General features: G+C 36.6%; 1 protein-coding gene across 1 annotated transcript; it reads left to right on the top strand.

Annotated features, from left to right (window-relative positions):
• The first annotated feature begins 573 nt into the window (after positions 1–573).
• On the top strand, positions 574–21,179 carry LOC128570216 (rho GTPase-activating protein 20-like). The gene is made up of 6 exons (XM_053569162.1): positions 574–677; positions 7,284–7,368; positions 7,538–7,686; positions 13,043–13,107; positions 14,174–14,362; positions 20,971–21,179. Exons 1-6 carry the CDS (start codon positions 574–576, stop codon positions 21,177–21,179), a joined length of 801 nt encoding a protein of 266 aa, XP_053425137.1.
• The last annotated feature ends 1,651 nt before the right edge of the window (positions 21,180–22,830 follow it).

Below are 22,830 nucleotides of genomic sequence, written 5' to 3'. Positions count from 1 at the left end.
CTCCAAAATCTTAAGGTTGAAAATGTAAAATATTCTATGCTGCTACAGACTAGAAAATCTTATAACCTCTCAGGTGAAAACATATTATAAATTCTTCCAATCTCAGGTTTTTTCTGTGGCTCTCTTTTGACATTAAAATTTGGTAAACATTTTAATAAAACATGTACAGTTTTGTGACCGTCCTTGAAGTCTTTTTGGAAATAAGTCATAGATAATAAATGAGTAAATTTTTTGTAAAAGTAGTAAATTTAAAGTTAAGACATTTGCTCCAATCGCAATGCTCAATGAATAGAAAAACGAAGTGGCTATTTTATGTTCATTTCTCTGTACGTACATGCATGAGGAGTAAATTTTTCACCAAATGTATTAGAGGCTTTTTTGGAACAAGGGAGATAAACACATTACAGTTGACTGTGATGGGCCCTGAAGATCATAGGAGCCTATGACACAATTAATACAAGTACAAAATCTCCCATAAAATTTAAGAAACAATATAGCCAGAGGTCCCTTTGTTTTCATCTTTCTAGGTGCATCAAGAAATTCAAGACAAAAAACACAATTAAATTATCAGATATGTGGACAACCAGCTGTTTGGCTGAAGAGGGAGAAGGCAACACCGAGGCTGTGAAGTCCTTCATCTTGGGCTGGCCCACTCAGAACTTTGTGGCCACTTTCAAGTAAGAACCACAGCTTGTCCTATATTTACCTTTCTGAGCTATTGTGGTCATTTCTGTGATGAGAGGGAAAACTTCAGGCCAATTTTATTCCCCAAATTGGTAGAAAGATAACATTTTATTCTGATTGTTTATGAAATCTATAACTGATTTTTACACCTAATTAAACCAATACACTTGTGTGACATGTTTCCCCTAAGAGATTTTGGCTTAAACTATATGAAGAGTAACACCACTATTGGGGACTCTTGTCATTTATCTTGGTTTGGCAAATCTCTTTTAAAGGGGCTCTTCTGTGTCAGTGTCCTGCCATGGGGGCTGGGTCCACTAAGACCTGTGGAAGTGGCAGCAACCGACTGAAGAAATATAATGTTAGAAACAATGGCAAAGAAAGAGACATGAGACAGAGAACAGAATTAAAGGTGGGAAGTCAAGGGTCCATTGACTGTTTGGGGGATTCCAGCAATGGCCCAGAGTGTTTGATCCATTCTGCTTCATAAATATTCATTTGCCCAGAGGGTAAGATGAGGGAGAGAACAAAGATGCCAGCACATTCTTTGAGTGAGCATATCAGCCCCTATTGTATTTGTTTTTTAAGGGTTTGAGTAGACTTGAGAAATCTGAAATCTGAGCCTTATAATGAGACAGCATCCTGCTTGAGATCGCACACACAGATTTCTAAGGAGGTGTTAAACTCCATTACTTCCCTGTTTAGTAAAACACCACTGCTGTTAATCTCCTCTGAGGAATCAGGGAGAGGCAGGAATTTTCCTCCCATCACCACCACAGAGGCTCTTCCTCCACGATAAGGGATTTAAGCTCTTCCACCCATATCTCAGGGTTTGAGCTACTGCCTTGGTTTCTGCCCAAGGAAAAGCAAATATCCCAAATGGTTGTCTGCTTTGCCTGTTTACTATGCAGGAAATGACCCAGTTAATGTATCTTTCTAGGTCATTGTCATAGTCTCTTCTGTGGCCATTTTTCCTCAGAGTGCTCACAGACCCAGCTGAGGTGTTTAAAAGCTCTACCCCTATCAGGCTAGAATTTCAGAAAAGGCAGGAAGCTAGCTAGCATTTGGCTAGCTTAAATGTAAACTAGCTGACTTTTCTTTGTTCCAACTCACTCAGCTTATTGTTTAATATTCCTCTGTTTCTGGGGGTGCTCTCCCTTGCCAAGAATGAAGTCTTCGTTCTCCACCCTTCCTGCATGCTAAAACAACAAAGGGGACTTGAACTTCTAGGGATATTGAAGGGGAGTAGATTGGTCAAACCCTTCAACTCCCTCTTCAACATCCCCTTTCCTAATGGCTAGGTGTTTGTTTTACATACCGAGCCTTTGAATTTCATAAGTCTATCGAAGCCACCGAAATGGCATGCATGAAGCTAATTTTATAAAATATTCTGATTTAGTTTGCATAACTGATTTATCCTCCAAATTTTGCTAAAGAAGTAGTTTTTCATCCTACAAAAAAAATTGATGTCATGACATACAGGGTTGTGAATTCTGTATCAAGTGTTGATTTAGTTTCTATGGAAATGTGGGAGTTGAGAGCAAAGTATAGATTTTAAGGAGTAAACTTCAGTTTTCCAGGATTCATTATTTCCTGGATTTTAGGATTGAAGAATTTGTTTCCTCTTCTCCTGACTGTTCTTAGTTGGTACTTTTCAGTTTGGGGGGAGGCAAAAATCACAGCTGTGAATTTGAACACCTTTAGGATTTGTTTTTCCCTTAAAGATGTAGGGTCCTATAGATGAACCTGATACTTTTCATTCTGCTTTTCTGCCCAGCACCACCAAACTGTTAAGGCTTCATCCAAAAGCCAAAGGACTAAAGTTTTTCAAGCTGTTAACCTTCTCTAGTAAAGACAGGGATATCATGGCATTCTACTCCGCAATAGTGCCATCCACAAGAGTTTTTGTTTTTTCCTTTTTTTTTTTTTTAAGACATTGGTGCATAAATCATGAACACATTTGTGGCATTTTTGGATTCAATGTGTTGAGTATAGGTACAAATTGGAATGCTTACTCCCACTAATCAACATAGCCTTCACTTCATTTACCCAATTAAAACGTTTAGGCATTTGCATTCTTCACCTGATAGAACCAACTTGTACTTGCAATGTGCTCCATAGGTGTGGTTCCCCTACTAATCCTCCCTCTACCAACACAACCCTTTCCCTTCCCCTCTCCCTCTCCTTTCCTCCTTCATTCTAGGCTAGAGTTGTGGTTCATTTTTCATATGCAAGTGTGAGTCCTTATAAATTGGTTTCACAGTAGTACTGAGTACATTGGATTTTTTTTTCTATTCCTGAGATACTTAACTAAGAAAAAATATTTTCTAGCTCCATCCCTGTAAACATAAAAGAGGTGAAGTCTAGATTTTAAGAACTTATTTGGAAAGAACATATGTTTTTATCTTTCCTTGCATGTCTTATTTTTCATGGCAGGCATCCATAGATATCCTTATTTTCTATTGCTTGACCTCCTTGGAGTTCCATGTACAGAGAATCTATTTGTTGTGATTGTTGTGACCACACAACCTTTTTAATCAAATAATTTTCATGAAGCTTTATAAGAAAGGAGGGGTTGGGGAATGTGGAAACCAGTTTTATATACACTTTATTGCTCAAAAAATTTCTCTTGAACCAAGTGGTCAAGGTTAATATCTCCAGTAATGGCATGTGGATATCATGTACTTCTTGATATAATGTCATGTTAAAAGCAATTTACCTCCATGGTCCCCTCCCCCCATAGAAAAACATAATTCTATTGTAATAATGAGAAAATCATCCAAGTAACACAAATTGAGAGTCATTCTACAACATCACTGACCAGTATACCTCAAAACTATAAAAGTAAAAAGGCAAAAACAGGGAAAGACTGAGAAACTGTCATAGATCAATTTATTTTCTTTCTTTTTTCTTTTTTTTTTTTGGCCCTGGTCACATAATTTATTTGTTATATTCATAAAAATAACATAAAATCATGATTAAAAATTCAAGTAATGCAGAAAAATGACAAGTACAAAGTTTTAAAATACCCAAGTTTTCATTCCTACTACAGAAAAGTGGGGGCTATTTAGAAGTATAGATACATGTCACCATTTAAATGCCTTTTTTTATTTATAGTAAATCATAGCTGTGTACATTAATGCGATCATGGGGCACCATACACTGATTTTATAAACAGTTTGACACATTTTAATCACACTGGTTAACATAGCCTTCCTGGCATTTTCTTAGTTATTGTATTAAGACAATTATATTCTACATTTACTAAGTTTCACATGTACCCTTGTAAGATGCACTGCAGGTGTTATCCTACCAATCACCCACCCTCTGCCCATCCTCCACCCCTCCTTCCCCTCTCTCTCAATTTCTAAGGAAACATGATAATTAAATGTACTATGGATACTTGATTAGCTCCTAGGCCAGAAAAAGGACATTAATGAAAACCCAGTGATGTCTGAATAAAGTCAAGAACTTACTTTATTTGAATAGTATCCCAAGATTGTTTTCTTAGCTTTAAAAAATAGTCATGATATTGTAAAAGGATAACATTAGAGGAAAGTTAAAGTGGGTGAGAAGGATGCAGGGGCTGTCCATCTTATTTTTATAACTTTGCTTAAAATCTGCCATTATTTTAAAATTAAGATTATTTTCTTAGAAAAAGGTGTGGAGTTTTGGCTTTTCTGATAATTGCTCTTGAAAAGCATTTCCTTGGGCTCCTTTTTCCCCTAAAGACAGCTTATTTGAGTGACATGGTACCCAGCTTGCCCTCAGCAAGACAGAACTTTATGTCCTCCATCTTTGAGATAATCTTCCAATATGTCTTTACTTTCTTACCTTTACGACAAACTTCTTTCCCTTCTGAATATTAGTATTGTATTTTTCATAGTCTTAAGTGCTTTTACCAACAGAGAGCTAAAGTGTCTTTATAAACTCAAGGATAACTTCCTTTTAGAGCACTTTTGTTTTTTATCCTGTAAAATTGTATGATATTAAGAACTATGAAAGAAAATAACTCCTTGATTGTAGGATAGAGCAAGAGGAAGGGAAAACCTAAGAAGTTTACACAAATAAGAAGATTACAGAGTTTGCCCGACATAGTTGGTAATTTATTTTTTGAAGCAATGTATGCTATGTTGTCAAACTAGTGAACACCATAGAGCAATGAGAAGTAATGATCTAAAGCTGCAGGCAGTAATCCAGATACATTTCACAAATGTAATGTGGAATCAAAGCAGCTAGGCCAAAGTAGCATATACTGTATGATTATATTTACTGAAAGTACCAAGACAAGCAAACTATTCTCTGCTATGGAAAGTAGGAATGGTGACAACCACAGGCTGAATAGAAACATCAGTGGACCTTCCATGGTGATTGTCTGTTTCATAATCTGGGTGGTGGTCATGGAGGTGTGTTACACTTCAGCTTTGTGCAGAATTCTCTACACATGTTATTTGTCAAATAAAAGTTACAAAATTACTAAGTCTCCTAAAATGAAAGATTTTTTAACTTCTTTGAATAAAGTGAGTGGGTATAAAGAATATGTCTCATATATTCTCAACACTGAATAAACCCGAGCTTTGACATGAACTCTGAAAATGTGGGCATTTTAAAAAAGAAAATGTAATAATTTATGAAAGATGGAGTTTGCATCATTAACTATTGGTTGACAAGATGCTATGTGCTTTCTGGTGGCCAGTTCTGAGATATTGCTTATGCAGAATGTTGCAAAGCAACAAAAATCAGAAAAAAACACAAATACTTCTGAAGTGGATTTTGTTGGATCAAGAAAATAACTAAGGTTTCCAATTTCTCTGAAGAGATTAGCGAGAAGGTTTCAGAGAAGACCACATTGGTCTAAAGTTCATTTTATTTATAAGTTTAAGAATTAAATACACCTGGAGAAAACTATTAATAATAGCCATTTAATTCGAAATGAATTGAGCTTAAACAGGTTGTATTACTTGAAGGTAAGTTTTCTATGAACTCATTTGCTAAATTATAATTCTTCAGTATGCATTTAAATGTTGACATCTCTGAAAACATTTTGGTTGCTGAGCCAAGATATTTTTGTTCATATGCCAAATTTCGCCTTCACCTCTTTAATCTCAATATTAGGCATACTTTCCATCCCATGATGCTTTAAACTACAAACAGTACAATTAAGATAACTAATCCAGCTTTATAGATGTGGGAAAACCAAGTGTTGGATTATACATCAAGTATTATTGGCACTGTAAGAACTACCACCCTTGCTCATATAAAACCACTTGTAGAAACTCAGTGAAACAGAGGGTCTGTGTAGAATCCATAAAAAATAATTCACTGTAACTAGAGTTGATTTTGAAATTTCTCCAAAAGGACATTTTCCCTTTGGGCATGTCCAGAACACAGTTACGCTGAGGTTGCATCTTCCATGTGCAGCTATGTCAGTAACACCAGGCTGTTTCTATTTTCATCAGGATTGACAATCTTCAATATGCTAGCCTGAGTAGTTTGTGTGATTTTCCTCCTGTATTTTCTCTGATTGCAGTTCTTCACAGGAAAAAGACAAATGGCTTTCTCTTCTTCAGTGGTATGTTTTTCAGCATATATAGTTTTAATCTTTACGATGCAAGAAATGAATTCAACCTTTCCTGCAGAGATGTGCCCCAGATTGTTCTCTTCTCTTAAGTAGAAATTGTTCATTTGTCCTGAAAATAAGGTACCGTATGGAGTATTTGGGAGCTACTACTCGCTTTGTATGTTCTTTTCTTACATGTTTGGCTTACTTTCTAGGAAGGAGACTATTACTATTCAGAACATTGAGGTCTAGTTATTTTATGTCAACCAGAAAGTAGTCAAGAATATCCTCCAACCCTTCCTGTCACCTCCTGTCTTCTAATTGTGACTAACAGTTTCCTCAGTGTGTGTATTAAGTTCCCATATCTGGAGGGCTTTTGCTGAGTACCTCAAAAGCCAATTCTTTCTTTTTTTTTTTTTTTTAATTGTTGGGGATTCATTGAGGGTACAATAAGCCAGGTTACACTGATTGCAATTGTTAGGTAAAGTCCCTCTTGCAATCATGTCTTGCCCCCATAAAGTGTGACACACACCATTGTGTATATAGATTTCAATGGTAGATTTAGGCTCATCTGTCAGAACCATAGTTCTTCCCTCCTTCTTCTCCCCTTCTCCTCCCCAAGCAAGAGGTATCAAGATTTGCACTCTGTCGGAGAGCAACATGAGAGGCAAAATGTCATTGCTTTGCTTTGCCCTTGCAAAGTATTACATATGCTTCTGTTGTTATCAGTATGGTGTGGACCTGTCCAGAGAAGGCAGGGAAGCTATAAGGATAAAATGTTACCCAGAGCTGCCTTAACCTGCTTATGCTTCTTAAACCTCACTAGACATGGAGGCCCCTATTCTTTTATCCGCCTTAGTCCAACATCCCAATTTCTGTTTATTTTCTTCCAACCTAGAAAGCGATCTGATTTTGCTGAGTCTTATCTTATGTCTATAAGCATTGCACATGAGGATATTGAATATATTAGCAAAGCAGATTGATTTTGAAAATAATCTCTCAGCAAATTCCATCTAACTCAGTGTTTGCATTTGATTAGGAACATCGATCTGGAAAAAGTCAAAGATGACCCAAAGAACATTCCCTTAAAAATCTACACTCAAGATGTTGCCAATTGTGTCCATGTAAGTGATTATCAGGCAGTACATTTAATTCCAGGTTTCTGCATAAATCACATTACTGGGGATAATGCACGTAAGAGAGACAGGCAGGCAGACAGGTGGACTGTGCGTGTGTAGCACAGGGAAAAATGCATTTTCCTAGGTGTATGTATGTCTTTGTGTCTATGCAAAGCAAACTCTGGAGGACAGGAAGCAAGAGAAGCTTATCTTAGCTACAGTATTTGACATTTACACTCGGAAGGAACACCGCCTGTCAGAGGTCTCTTTAGTTTCTGTGCATTACTGTTTCCTGGATCTCATCAACAGCAGCTGCAGGGAATGGTAGTAAAGTTATTTCCACAAAGAGCTAATTCCTATTATTATTTATTATTATTTCCTATTATTATAAAGAATTTTTTCCAAGTTGTCAATTCTGAAGTAAAAAGTGGTTTTGAAAAGTGTGTTTTTTGAGTTGTTATGGATTGAATTGTTCAGGTTAATAAGTGAATGATGTGGGAAAGGTGACATTTTTAGGGGATTAGGATTTTTCTGCCCCAATTTTTTGCAACATGGGTCAAATAAATATTGTTTAACTGTAGTTATAATATATAATTGATGACTGATTTTACTACAAAATCCAGGATGTTATCAATGATGAATTAGATGGAATTTTATGAATAATCTTATGATACTATATCTTGTCATAATTCACCACAGCTCTAGCACACAAAATGGTTTCATTTGTGGAAAACTATGAAGTGAAGAATGGCTATGTTTTGGCTAAAAAGCAAAACTTATTCAAATGTTCTGAACAAGACCCATATGCCAGATATGATTTCTTGAGTGCAATGCTCAAATTTTTAAGGCACTAAAGTACAGAGATCTTCTGTAGAAAAGTGGAAATAAATATATTGTTATTACCACCTGATTTGATTCAATTGTTATGGTGGTTTGTTATTGTCACAAGATGATATTCAAAGAAAACCCCATAAATTTTTTGGAACACTTTTTTAAAATGTGAGTTCTTGAGAAAGGAATGATGTTCCACTCTTCAGTTAGGAAAAGATGAAAGATATGGTGGGTCAGGTGCTCTGTTGATACCACTAGTCCCCTAGATTGTCATGGATGATTTGACACACTCTGTCCATTGCTCTCTGAAGCAGATTTCATGGCAAGCGTCTCTCTGCGGAGCTCTGCTTGCAGAGGGATTCCCCCACTTAGGAGCACTTGAGGGGAAGTACTGTCTTCTTCCTTTAGCTGTGCACAACCTGTCAGTGAATACTGCTATTGTGCAACCAAATAGCACCTTATCCATTTTTTTGTTTGTTTGTTTTTGTTATTCATTAGCTAGAGAGCTTTGTCAGGTGAAATTCACTTTTTTAGTATACCACAAAGTCATATGGCCATGTACACTTTCTGTAAGTATGATTCTGAACATGTATGCCAATTAATAAGAAAAACTATTATTAAGTAGGTAATTGGGAAGATAGATGCTTCACTTTATAAAAAACTCCATAAGATAATTTCTTTAAATGGATTGGTTTTAGACTTAACAAAAAGCAGAAACAGTTATTAAAATCAATTCTTAAGTCAAAGCCCAGTATTTAACATTCCTGTGACACGTCAGGCAAAAAAGTCTCTGGGTTGGGGCTTCAAATCTTTTTTTTTTTTTTAAATAAATCATAGCTGTGTACATTAATGTGATCATGGGGCACCCTACACTGGTTTTATAGAGTATTTGACATATTTTCATCACACTGGTTAACATAGCCTTCCTGGCATTTTCTTAGTTATTGTGTTAAGACATTTATATTCTACATTTACTAAGTTTTACATGTACCCTTGTAACATGCACTATAGGTGTAATCAAATCTTCCCTGTTGTGCTCTCATTCAATTTGGCATAATCCTTGACAATACTAAGATTATGATTTGAAGTAGATACATTTCAAATCCTCTATATAAATAAAAATTTCTTAACAAACAACTTTAGAACCAATTTGTCATGTGAAATAATTGGCTTATGGAAAAGAATTACTGTTAATGGAGAAATAAGTGATACATTATTTGTAGATTTTCCTTAGCTTTATTATCATATCTTTAAAATATCATTATATTCTCATTTATGATACTTATTGGTAAATTTAAGGCCCTCTCTATCATGAACATAGCCCAAATAACTGATTTGTTGTAAAACTTAGGTATATGGAAAAATATTTCTTTCCTTTATAACATATCATTTTTCTCGATTTGACTGTTGCCTATTTGGAATTTTGCAAGGTCCAATGATATGCTTGAATCTTGCTGATTTTTTTTTTTAAATCTCCTTTTTAAATAAGTGTTTCTTGCTATTGTTTAGCATATACCTATGACAGACAGATCATAGACTCTATGGTAGAGTTGTTAATAGAACTGAGATATCTTAAATTTTCAATTCTTTCTATGAGAGGGATTGGCTATGGAAAGTAGCCACAGTGTTTGACACAGAGAAAATTCTCAATAAAAATGTAAATATATTTTTGTGAACAGTTATTATTCATGTTTTGCCTAAACTGTCTTTAAGCCTTGCAAGGAAATAAAAGCCTGGACTGTAAAACCAGTACTGAGGAAAAGAATAAAGTTTCAGCTTTCTCTGTACTTTCCCCATTACGTTATGGGAAAACAAATATACAAATGAGGCAGTGTGGATTTTTCCTTGTTTGTTGATTTTACTTTGATTGGGAGCTGTATCCCTGTACTGTGCCAAAAATACATTTGGTCCCCTATTTACTTGCTTAAGCTTTAATACTTTTCGGCCACACAACTTTTAATTTCAGAGAAATATTATATTAAAAGGCACAATTTATAAGGGAATACATGTAAATTATTATCAATTGTGTTCTACTGAAGCTTGTGATTGACTCTTTTCATAAAAAATCAAGACTACTTCTTCAGTTGATTTAAAATTTTTATTCACAGCTATATTTCTCATTTCTTTTTTCCTACAGTATAAAACCATAAGAATAAAGAACTCACACACCGCCAACGAAGTTGTGAAGATGTTTTTTTCTATTCTAAGAGTAACCGTAAGTTACTCTGCTGGATGATCTTAATTAGAAACACACTGATATTTTAAGTTCATAGTAATCTTATCCCTTTCATCAGAAGACACCTGATTATTAAAGATACCATTACTTTGTCCCCTAAAATGTAGAAATTAAAATGAATAAGCTTTAATATTAGCTTAATACATGGTGGCATTCTTCCAATCTTATTTTAGATTCGTGTAAACTGCGGGTAGAATGAGATTGGACTATAATTTTCAAAAATAATATGCACCTTGATTGTACTATGAGAATTGTACAATATAATATTTTTATGTCAGATCCGTGTTGACAGAGTTTGAACTCCTTTTTCTCCTTCCTACATGACACTATATTTCTACTGCTCCTCCATGCAACTATCCTGTTATTTCTCCAAGGTTCAATCTCTCTCAGAAAGGCCAATTCTCAAGGATTTTCTCAGTGTACCATTTTACATAAAGTAACATTGGGTGACCACACATCCTGAGAATGAGCTGGCTAGTACCTCTAATAAATCAGGAAGGAAAAAGACAAATTTTGTGTTAGACACTAGATTCAAAGAGCTGTAGTGTGTACACCATACTCCTTTCTGTTTTGCCTTTAGTTTTTGTCCCTTTCCATTTTCTGTGGCACAGGTGAGTGTTTTGAAATTGTAGCAGTAGAGAAGATGAGAGTATTCAAAGATGAGGTAGGGGAAAGAGAACTGGAAGGTTTTCTCATTGTGTCTCTATCCATTATATAAACAGCATACAATGAAAGAGTACCTTTTGTTAAAGGGAATGAATTAAAAAAAAAAAAGAAACTAAAGGAATCACTGTAAAAATGCCATTCCTCAAATGAGGCTCTCTGATATTAGAGCACACTAATGCTATTATATGACATAATGCACACTTAAGATACACCATGATGTCATTATATGTATGTTGATTTGCTTGTTTGTGGTGCTATAGGAAGGCACAACTACATCAGGGACTTTACCAAAGCAATGCAAACATTGTAACCAAATTATTTATTACCCTCATTATCACACTGAAAGAAGAAAGACTAAACCATAGGAGAACCAAAATTTTGGATAAGAAATCTGCTTTCTTTCTTACATGAGATTTGTAATATAGTTAAATGTATATGAACTGAGTAAAGCAGGCACCTCTGCATTGATTTTTATTCTGTACACCTATATTTAAGGGAGGATATAGTTTCAGGAGTAGAAAGGAAGATGAATGACATGATTTATTTTCTTATCCGGCTCTTAACCTTTGAATAAAATGGTCAAGCTTTTCAGGAAAAATGTCTATTACTTTTAATAAGAATTGAGGATATTTGGTGATAGCTATTGAAGGGGATTTTTAGTTTGTCTTCAGGTGCCACAGGAAACAATAGATTGTGTTGGATTACTCTTCAAATTTATTTATTTTATTTTTTATTTAAAGTTTTTTTTATTATTATTAAGTCATAGTTGTGTAAATTAATGTGACCATGGGGCACCATACACTGGTTTTATAGACCATTTGACATATTTTCATATTCTTCTTAGGAAAGTATCTCAAGAATGGAAAAAAAAGTAACCAATGTACTCATCCCTACTATGAAATGAATTTATGGCTTTCATATGAAAGCTATAACCCAGTTACACTCTTCATATATACATTAAAAATTTTAGCTAGGAGACATGGCAGGGTCAATGTCACAAACTGAATATTTTGTGGTTGCAAAAGGGAGTGGTTGTAAGATATTCATCATACCTAGAATTCTCAATTATAAAGGTAGGCCATGATTTTTAATCTGAATTTCAAGGCTAGGATATGAAATATTGCCAACAGATTTCTCTGTTCTAGCTTTATTGGAACCATTTTTATTTTATCCTTCCTAGAAGAGTCAGCAAAATCTGATGAATTAGTATAATGTTTTTTCAAGTGGAGTTCATAGTGCTGTTGGGTCCTAACTGTAACAGTGAACGATTGTATTGTTTTCCGTGACTACTAGGGTTATTTTCTAGGTAGAATTCTTGTTCTTTTCTGTCCTCAGTGCTGGACTTAACCAAACTCAAGCCAGTGGAAACTGTGCCAGCTACCTATCTTCTCAAAGCCTGTTGGTAATTCTTCTGCTCAAAAGTAGCTGAGCTAATAATCAGCATTTGCCTTTTTACTTTGTCATCACAGACACAGCAGCATTTGTGTCTTTCTGGATAACAAGGTTGTCTTTTCAGGGCTGTACTGGATGTCCATTATTCTCTGAGAAGTTTCAATATTAAAGAAGTCCAGTCTTTCAAGAGGAAATTCACCTTTTAGAAACAGGAAGTTTGTTCTCTTTTTGTTAGTGAGCCGACCTCCAATTTGACATTTTATGGCCTGTCTATACAATGAGGGCCTGATTCCACTTCAGCTCATGGATCCTGAGCCATCACTGCATGGAGAAAAGCAGGATTCCTGAGTCCTCTACTGGGGGCTGGGAAAGAGACACTAGTTCTAGGAATCAGCATTCACATCTTCAGAATCCATCTCCATCCTCTTCAACGTGATAAGAATTTATAGTATCCATAATTTTCCTTTTGCAAAGCATACAATGTCAAAACTACGTCCTCATTTAGTCCCCAAATTTGAAAGATTTATTATAACTTTGAATTCTTTTATCTCCAAGGGCTCACACAGATTACCAGTTGTGGGTAAATTCTGGAAAGAAAAAGGAAGGATATCCCCTTGTTGGTAAGGGTTTGCAAAAGTTCTTTATTTGACATTTTAATTGTAATGTGACTTGCACACATCCCTTGTAGATTACCAGCTTCCTATTTTGATAAATGGGTTTGTTTTATTGCTGTTATGGAAAACTCCTTGTGCTCCATTTGCTGAATGTTGCTGTAGTAATTGATAGGAATGGAACATTGCATTTTGTGCCTATACCAGGTGGAAAGGAAGAGTTAGTGTTCAGGGAATTACATTCATTAATAAGAGAGGAATAGAAGGGAACTTAATCTCTGCAGTTTAAAATGTCAAAGCACAATGGTATTTGAGGATGACACTAAGAGAATGCAATCACTTAAAGTGTGATAACCACAATCTCATTGTAGTCAGGTGACTAGGATTTAGTTTGTCTAGTATGTAAATTTCTTTTTGTATCTGTTTATTGTGTTTCTAATGCCCTGATTTCTTCATTCTGATCATTACCTGGGAAAAGCAACCTCAAAGGGAAGCAGTAAGAGGAAAGCCTAAATCAAGCCAGTTCCATTACTCTTGAGTGACTAATTATGCAACCAATAAAGAGTCATTAAAAGTCTTTCACAGATAGACATTATATGGTAGATAATAGTAAAGACAGTGATGCTTGACATAGTGTAATGTTCCTTGTTCCTTTTGTTTATGTAACGTTAGCTGCTAATGGTTCCTTTTTGGACCCTTATTATACTAGTGTGAGAGGTAGAGTAAATGTCTGGTTAATGTCAAAGAAAAAACAAGAATACCTTTCAATGTTTTCAGATCCAAACACAGGAAGGCTCAAAATTATGCAACTTCCAAAATAATCTCCATATTTATTCCAAACAAGGTAGCCTTAAGGAACTAACTAACTCCTCCCTAATTGCTCTTCAGACTACTATGGAAGGACCACCAGCCTTATGCAGGCATCTCTAACTGCAAGCATGCAAATGATCATTTAGTCAACAAAAGGGTTCTTTCAAACAAAAGTTCCAGGAGTAAGGGCAGAATGTTCTGTTTGTAGCACACCTGGTGACAGCACCAGTCAGTCTGAAATGTACATTTAGATTTTTCTGTGTAGGACACGAATACCCATACGGGATACTGATGAGTCACCTTCGAGACAGTGAACTCATGAGAACAGGACCAAAGGGCACGACCAGCACTTTGACCTTCCAAGAGCTCTCCCTTATGGAAGATCTCCCTCCAGAAATACAGTGCCGTTTCAGCCTCAAGCCAAAATGTCGGGCTGCAGCCCAGCAACACCAAGGTGAGTTGCTCCTCTTCTTTCATAGAGTCCTCTTTCAGGAAGCAGTAAGAGGAAAGCCTAAATCAAGCCAGTTCAAGCCTAAATCAGTCAGGTCATTTTGCAACACATTTTTAGTACAAAGGCAAAGACTCAGACATCTCGTTAGATCACATCAGGTACATTTTTCTTTCAAAGATACTATAGTTTTTAAAGGAAAGATGAAGTTTAAGCACAGGACAGTTTTAACATCTGCAATAGGCATGCCTGGCTTATAACGAGGAGTTCATGGCAATATGATCTTTCCCTTCTTTCTTCACCGTTCTGTTCCCTTTCCCTCGTGCCTACTGCAGAGTCCAAGGCACTAAGTAAATTCTGCAGTGCTTCTATGCCTACTTGTACCGTGATACACACCTACTGTGTGTTCCCCCGAGTGGTCACGTTCTCACAGGAGGCTGTCAGTGATGGGTACTAGAAGATTGTGATGCCCAACCTGGCCCCTTGTACTGATAATTACGTGGAGGCTAAGATGAGTCTTCCACAGAAGTCTCTTCTAAGCCTAATAATCTAGTAGGGATTGCCAATGTACATCATCCAAAGTTGAGAATGCTAAAAGTGATATTCAACATACCGACATCCTAATTTATCCTAGTCTATACATGAGACATAAAACTTCAGTCAGAAGTAAGATTCTATCAGAAACAGAAGAAAGTAGTAACAGAAAAATATGAGTGGGAGGGTAGAATATCGATGCTGAATTTCAGCATTCCTTTGGCGGTTTGAAGTAACTAGGCTATCCAGCGAACAGTGACATTGCATTTTACAAATGAGCAAACTCAGGTTCAAGGAATATGAATGAAGTTTAAACACAAGGCATGAAGCACTTCCTGCCATGTGACAGATTATAATCATCAACTGGGCTTCAGGTGAAATTCGGAAGTTCTTTATCTCTCTAATATCCAAAGTATGTAGCATTAACAAAAACATTTCTCATAGTGAGTTAACCTTATCATAGAATAACCCTACTTTAATAAAAAGCTATGTGCTATCCACATTTAGAGAAAGCAGATTATATCAGAAGTCATTATAAAGGCTTTTCTTGCTTTAAGTGGGAATATACACCAGAGGCCTTTTAAACACTATCTCCTCTAGCACATTTAAATTGTTTAATTTATGATTTTATTATTGTGCTACATTATTTATAGTTTCTGAAATAATTGCAACAGCAATTATTGAATCTAATAATTAGCAACAGTGAATCTAATTCCCTGTCCCCCCCCCACGTTTTTAACATTTTATTGGACAAAGAGCATTATAAGTGCCCTCTCTTCTCTTCACACAGATGTCATTCCCTGACTTATTCCTTATGGAAAGACTGGATTCCTTCTGCCTCCTTTTCAACCTACTGAGCTCTACCATTTTCTACACCCATTAGTTCCCTCATATTGTTTATTTTATCTGACAGAGCAGTTATTTATTTCTCACTTGTGTGAAGTACAAATGTAGATGTCTTGGGGAAGATGTAGAAAGGCATCTGTCCTCTTCAACCAGTCTCTTTCATAAATCACAAGGTCCAGGTGGCCCCTTGAATTACTGAGTGAGCCTCTCCATCTTTCCTTCCCTCCTTAGCCAACTTGAGTTCTAATATTATCATGAGACTCTATGTCTTCCAGATAACCTGTATTTTCTTGACTTGCTTTCCTAATTATTTCCTGGAAACATGCTATGTCTGGTTAAAGTCTAAGCACCGCTACAAGAAATTATACAATATCAGGGTAGCTTGGTATCACTAAAGGCCAATTTTAGTTGAACACTCCACTGGGTATTCTTAGTTTGATTTCTTTGAGGCAGTTTCTGACTACTTGAATCGACTTCATTATACACATCCCCACACACATGCACATCCAACTCCTGCCTCTTTCTTTCTTTCTTTCTTTCTTTCTTTCTTTCTTTCTTTCTTTCTTTCTTTCTTTCTTTCTTTCTTTCTTTCTTTCTTTCTTTCTTTCTTTCTTTCTTTCTTTCTTTCGTACAAGCAGACTTTCACTTTTTCACCCTTGGTAGAGTGCCGTAGCATCACAGCTCACATCAACCTCCAGCTCTTCGGCTTAGGTGTTTCTCTTGCCTCAGCCTCTTGAGTAGCTGGGAACACAGGTGCTTTCCAAACAGTCAGCTACCTGCCAGTTTCTATTGATGGTCTGACTTCATGCTGTATGTTTCACTTAAGCTATGGGTAAATCAGTAGATCAGCCATCACGGACGTCCTCATCTTGCGGACTTCAGCTATATTTACATCCATTGAATTTGCAGTATCCATCTTTTTTTATAGATGGCATATTGTGCTTTTGGACCATTAGCTTTTTTGGTATAATTCTTGGGTCATTTTGTATTATTAGGTCATTTGATGAGATATTATAGAGATACTATGGTTTTTCGTCCATGAAATTGTGAGCTCAAAGAAGGCAGAGGTTTCGGTCTTTTTGTTCACTTCTATATTTCAAATACCTAGAACAGTGCCTGACACATACAAGTAAGGACTTACTGATTGAATGAAAAAATTCATAGACCTGGGCCATATGCTCACAAGACACACAAAGAAAATAGCCTCAAAATAGTAGTCTTTCCTACTCCTCTACCTTAATACCTATGTTGTCCAAAACTACCTTTTTAGATCCCTTGTCGGTTTTATTTTAATGAGTTTGACTAATAACTGGGGGTCAGGGACTGTAGGAGTTTTTCTCAGGTTTGTTGATGATTTGCTAAATTGACAGCATCCTCTCTTTGGTTCTCTCTCTTGGAAATTAGGATAATAGTGACCACACATTAGGTGATTGATGCTAAATGGGTTCAGGGATGGAATATTTATAGACCGATGTTGCCAAGGTCTCCCAGAGGATCACATCTCCTGTGCAACTGCAAAACCATACAGCCACTTACACATTGTTTAATATAGAGCCATTGGGTAGAGAATGCTTTATAGAACACAGTTTGAATCAAAGTTGGCAAAGTTTTCCGTGTAGAACTAGCTAGTAAAACTGCAGGTCAATACAAACTATCAAAGCTATTTTACCTAAATACTTACACAATTCTTTGCTTGATGGAATTTAAAATATATTAACCATTTTGTGCAACTTTTTATAGCATGGGACTACAAATGAGAAGTGAATGCTTGTGAGGTAGAGTTTCAATGTTGATCTAATCATCAACATTGATGGCAAATAATCTCATCTGTAATGAGTTTTTGAAATCTCATCTTGCAAACATCTTTCACCCATAGGAATTGCCAAATACTGATATCATTTTACAAGAATTAACCATTAGTTGAGCATGTTTCTCTCTTGGATTGTAGAATTTTGTTAGATTCCTCATTTAATATTTGTCTTTTAGCATAAAATCACCTGTTCCTTGGATCTACTTTCCCTGTCATTGCAGGGTTCTCTTTCGTGTTTTCCACTTTTGAGAAAATTGGAGATTTTCTTCCTCTGGGGATTTAGATGGACAGAATAAATTTCCAAAATAAAGTTGTAATTTTTATGATTATTGTCATGTAAGCATGAAGTTTTAATCCTTGTCTAATATTCAGTAGCCTTATTTAAACATGAAAGCAAACACTACTCTCAATCTTACCAGATTTATTCAAGGAATCTAGATTTACATGAATTCAGTTAGCTGAATGATGTTTATAGTAACAGCAAGTTGTTATCAAATGTTGATAATGAGAAAGGAAAGGCTATGAATTAGAAACTATGCAAGATAGTAAATGTTACTGAATGCTTTTCTCAGTCCCAGAGGCAACCTGAACTCTCAGAACACATACCGTATACCACAAAGATATTTAAGATAAAGGAAAGGATTCAATTTCACTTTATCTTCTGTCAACATTCACGCTATCACTGCCATAGAAGTTATCAGAGCATTCTTCCTAAAAAGTTTGTGAAAGTTAAAGAAGATCAACTCTGACAGTTGTAGAAAGAACAAAATGAGGTTAACTATGAGCTAACCAGACTGAGTACAACTATTAAACATACACATTAATGTACATATGAAAACAGACATTTACACAGATTGACATTGCTGCAGACACAGGAACCCCTTATTGTATTTGAGAAGATTTTGTTTTCTACTTTTGGAAAAGGTAGCTTTTAGGAATATTAAGGCAGGAGGAAAGCACTTTGGATTAGCAGTTTTGATAGTCCTTCCTGTCTGCATTCCTCCTGAAGGCTGTGAAATCCAATGGATGCTGAGGGGAAGTCCTCTTATGAGGAGGAGAAGATTCCTATCTTGACAGCTGAAAGAAAGATTGCTGTGACCCTTGCCCTGGGCAAAGTAGTACTTTTTAGACATATTTCAAATAATCCTATCATTAAGCCTCTGAAAAATTGCTTTTCAAAATTAATTTTAATAATGAGGAATGAGGGTAAGTCGATTGCCCAAATGAGTTTCTGAATCAGGAGTCTATGTGGATTCCTTACCCCAGGGGCAAAGAGCTACACACCAGAGTATATGAATACGGTGATGCACTTACTGCATCCCAAGAAAGGGAAGTGCAGATGATCTGGCAGAATGATGTTAAAACCATCTACCAAAATGACATTAATATGTTTATCTTTTCACTACTTGGCTTTTAAAGTATTTGATTTAAATAGGTTATTCTGAGGATATGAAATGCTAAGACACATTAGCAAGTCTTCTGAACAATACGGAAGACTTTCTTAAGATTAGCATTTGATATCGCTGGCTATGTCCTGCACCAAAAGACCATCTCCTTCACTGTTTCATTATCAGAGAATGGTGGTAGCTAAAGATCTTCTCTGGGTAGCTTTGTTTGGTGTCATAAAGAAGAATGTCACACAGCCAGAGTTTCATGACTGATTTTCTTTCGTTCTTACTGGCGAAATAGGGCCCACCCATGACTGGGGACAGCCTCGTCATATGGCTCCTCACACTTTCGTTCCAAGAACCATAATTGCAGGCTAGTTTGAATCTGCTCTACAAATGCAAGCTTCAAGGGTCATCCAGAGCTTTGGGCAGGATGTACTCACAATGTTTGTCTTTTTCAGTATCAGGTGTTCTCTTTCTGGGGTCCCCCCTCCCTTTGCATCTGCTGTGGGTACCTCTGTTTTGCTTCACTAGATCTTCAAGCCTGCAAGAGAAGAGGTCTCTCTCTGCATTTTATTCACTCTCACTACCCTGAGGCCTGCCTTCAGACTAAAACCTCTAGAAATGTAATACACGTCCAGTGATATCACATCCCCCTGTCTAGGTGTCAAACTTACACCGCTAGTTCTACGTTGTCTGGGTCACTTTACTGCCTTCCAGTGAGTTGATTTGTGTTTGTTTTCCAGAGCGTGCACTTGTTACCTGTTTCTGTGTGTTGTGGGGAAGTAGCAGGGCTTAACCACTTTTCCAGGAAGTGGCACCTCAAGAGAGCTAGCTTTTTATGTATCAAATCTTGTGCATATCTTCTAGGTTTCAGATAAAATAAAATTTGGCACAGATGATACAAAAACACTTTTACATTATGGCATCCCAAAATTATATCTTCCAGTTGACTTTTCTTCCTTCTGCCTATTTTGTTCATGCTGTATATTTCTAATAAAATTTCATTTCCTTTTCTAGTTTTGTTCAATAGTAACGTCTTGAGTATTTCATCTATGCAAGACACTATGGTAGATTCTCTATCAGTTGAAATCTTGTCCATTCCAAATACAAATCACATGCAAATGCCTTCAAGATTGTGCTTCTGTGTGCTACTGGGTAGTGGTGATACACGTCAACCTGAATGCCTTTGGTAGTGGGTTCTTCCCTTATGAAAATTTATTTGTTCCTATGTTTGCTTTTATTCCCACCATGATTAGTCTCCTTTTCTGTGAAATAAAAAACTTCATTTATAAGGGCAAGTCTCAAGTTTGCATCCATTCTTGCTTCCTGAAACATACTTTTTAATGTTGGTAACCGAAAAGAAACATGAAAGTATTTGTAGTATCAAAGGAAGTAAAAAAATTGTAGGACGTTAACTTCCTGTCTGTGTTCTTAATAGTAGAGTGGGACATCAGGTAACAAAACACTCTTTCTGTGGAACATCTTAGCAGAAATAACTTATCTCCTCCTTCCCTTCCTCTTCCTCTTATTCTTTATTCTCTTCCCATTCATTTTGTCTTTCTCTTCCTTCAATTCTTTGTTCCCTTCATCTTGTCCTTCCCAAGTTCTCTTCTCACTTTCTTTTTCCCATTATTTATTTATGATCAAATTCAAACCTTTTCACATACTTAGTCCTCATTTAAATGGGAAAATATGTGTGTTTATATGCAACACTTTTTGTTTTATGTTGTTTCAGCCCAAAGGAAAACTTTTCTTTCACCTTTGACAATTTACCACCAAAACTCAAGTAAACAGAATGACGATGTTTCTGAAATAAAGGGGAAACCCAAATATTTGATGTTTTCTATGAGCCTTCTTTCATTTATACACTATGGTAATGTAACCTGAGTGTTTGACTAGTCAACGACAAAAGATCTAGGAAAGTTTTTCTGTCTTTGAGCCTTTGTAGCAAACATACTTCCAAATGGAAACTGTGGTACTAAGGGAAAGTGAGATGAACTAGTTTTGCTAATGATATCCAATTCCATTGTTAGATTTGGATCACATGATATCTACAAGAACATGTATCATCAACTGGGCCTGCTGCTGTCATTCTGGCACTGAACTGGAGAACTCACCTGTGTCACCACCATCTTCTTCTCCTGCCCCAGGGAAGATCTTCGGAGTTGCCCTGCCGAACATTTGCGACTATGGCGATATTCCTTTACCTCTCTACGTAAGGCTCATTTTCATAGTAAAATAATGGAAGGGGATTTGGCAAGTGAGAGTTCTGGGAGAGAAATCTTTCCCCAAATGGATAAAGTGTAAAAACTCTTAGTTTTGTCTAAGGATCTGTATTAATAATAATTTTGAGTATAAAAATCTGATGTAGGACAGTGCCTGTGGCTCAGTGAGTAGAGCGCCGGCCCTTATACCGAAGTGGCGGGTTCAAACCCAGCCCCAGCCAATAAATGGAAAAAAAGCTGTTGTAAATGTTGTAGGAGGCCATACCTCGTGGCTTACAATGGTAATCCTAACACTCTGGGAGGGTTCGGCAGGTGGATTGATGGATTAAGGAGTTTGTAATCAGCCTCAGGAAGACTTAGAGCTTGTGTTTACTAAAAATTGAAAAACTGAGGCAAGAGGATTCCCTCAGCCTACGAGTTTGATGTTGCTAAGAACTATGAAGCTGTAATACTCTACTGAGGGTGAGAAAGGGAGACTCTGTGTTCAAAAAGAAAATCTAGGGCGGCGCCTGTGGCTCAGTGAGTTGGGCACCTGCCCCTAATTTCAAGGGTGGCAGGTTCGAACCCAGCCCCAGCCAAACTGCAACAACAGCAAAAAAAAATTGCCGGGCATTGTGGTCGTTGTAGTACCAGCTGCTTGTGAGGCTGAGGCAAGGGAATCGCATAAGCCCAAGAGTTAGAGGTTGCTGTGAGCCGTGTGATATCAAGGCACTTTACCTGAGGGCGGTACAGTGAGGCTCTGTCTCTACAAAAAAAAAAAGAAAGAAAGAAAGAAAGAAAGAAAGAAAGAAAGAAAGAAAGAAAGAAAGAAAGAAAGAAAGAAAGAAAGAAAGAAAGAAAGAAAGAAAGAAAGAAAATATGATTTAAATACTGGAAATTCATGAGGAAGACATAATATGAAAAGATAATCTAGTCAACTGACCACAAGAAAGAGTCACATAAACTTGCTTGTGTTAATGAGTTGACTCTGTAGACAGAGATGTTTCATTATCCCTCAGAAATCCTTTCATGAACTCTCATGGTTGTGAAAGTCTTCTATTATCACATTAGGAGCAGTGACTACTGAATCTTATTCTTAAGACTGAATACATTTTTATTTGTATTTCAAGTGTCTAACCATAAAAGTACGGTCTCTCGAAATTATACTTTGAACACAAAATGGGTGCAATGAAAGCCCCTGAGTTTATATTCTCTGCAATGGATACACGAAGTGGATCACTGCTAAACACAACGGAGTGACCCGTGAGCACTGTGCTACACGAATGGCATGGCATGCCACATTGCACAGCTATGAGTGCTGGGCACTAGTCAAGCCACTAGGCGTTGGCTCTCACAAGACATTTAAGGGACAGTTATTATCAGATCATCCTCCCTACAGAAGAAATGTTCTGGAACCTCCAAACTTTACCCTAGGTTCCATAGTACATAACATAGAATAATTATGTTTTGAATCTCATGGATTGCTTTTCTACAAAGCCATTCTCTTCCTCCAGTACAAGTAGAAGACGGAAAGAAAACTAGAACACCTTTAAAATACTGTCAGCAATTTTTAAGAATACAACACATTCTTGTTAACTGAGGTCTCCTTGCTAGACAGTAGCGCCCCTGAATTTAATGTTCGCATCTAACTAAAATGGTGTACCTTTGGACCAAAAATCCCCCTAACCT

This window comes from Nycticebus coucang, chromosome 18 (genome assembly GCF_027406575.1).
Source record: "Nycticebus coucang isolate mNycCou1 chromosome 18, mNycCou1.pri, whole genome shotgun sequence".
NCBI lineage: Eukaryota > Metazoa > Chordata > Mammalia > Primates > Lorisidae > Nycticebus > Nycticebus coucang.
Note: the sequence above shows the minus strand (reverse complement) of the source record. Positions and strands in the feature narration are given on the sequence as shown.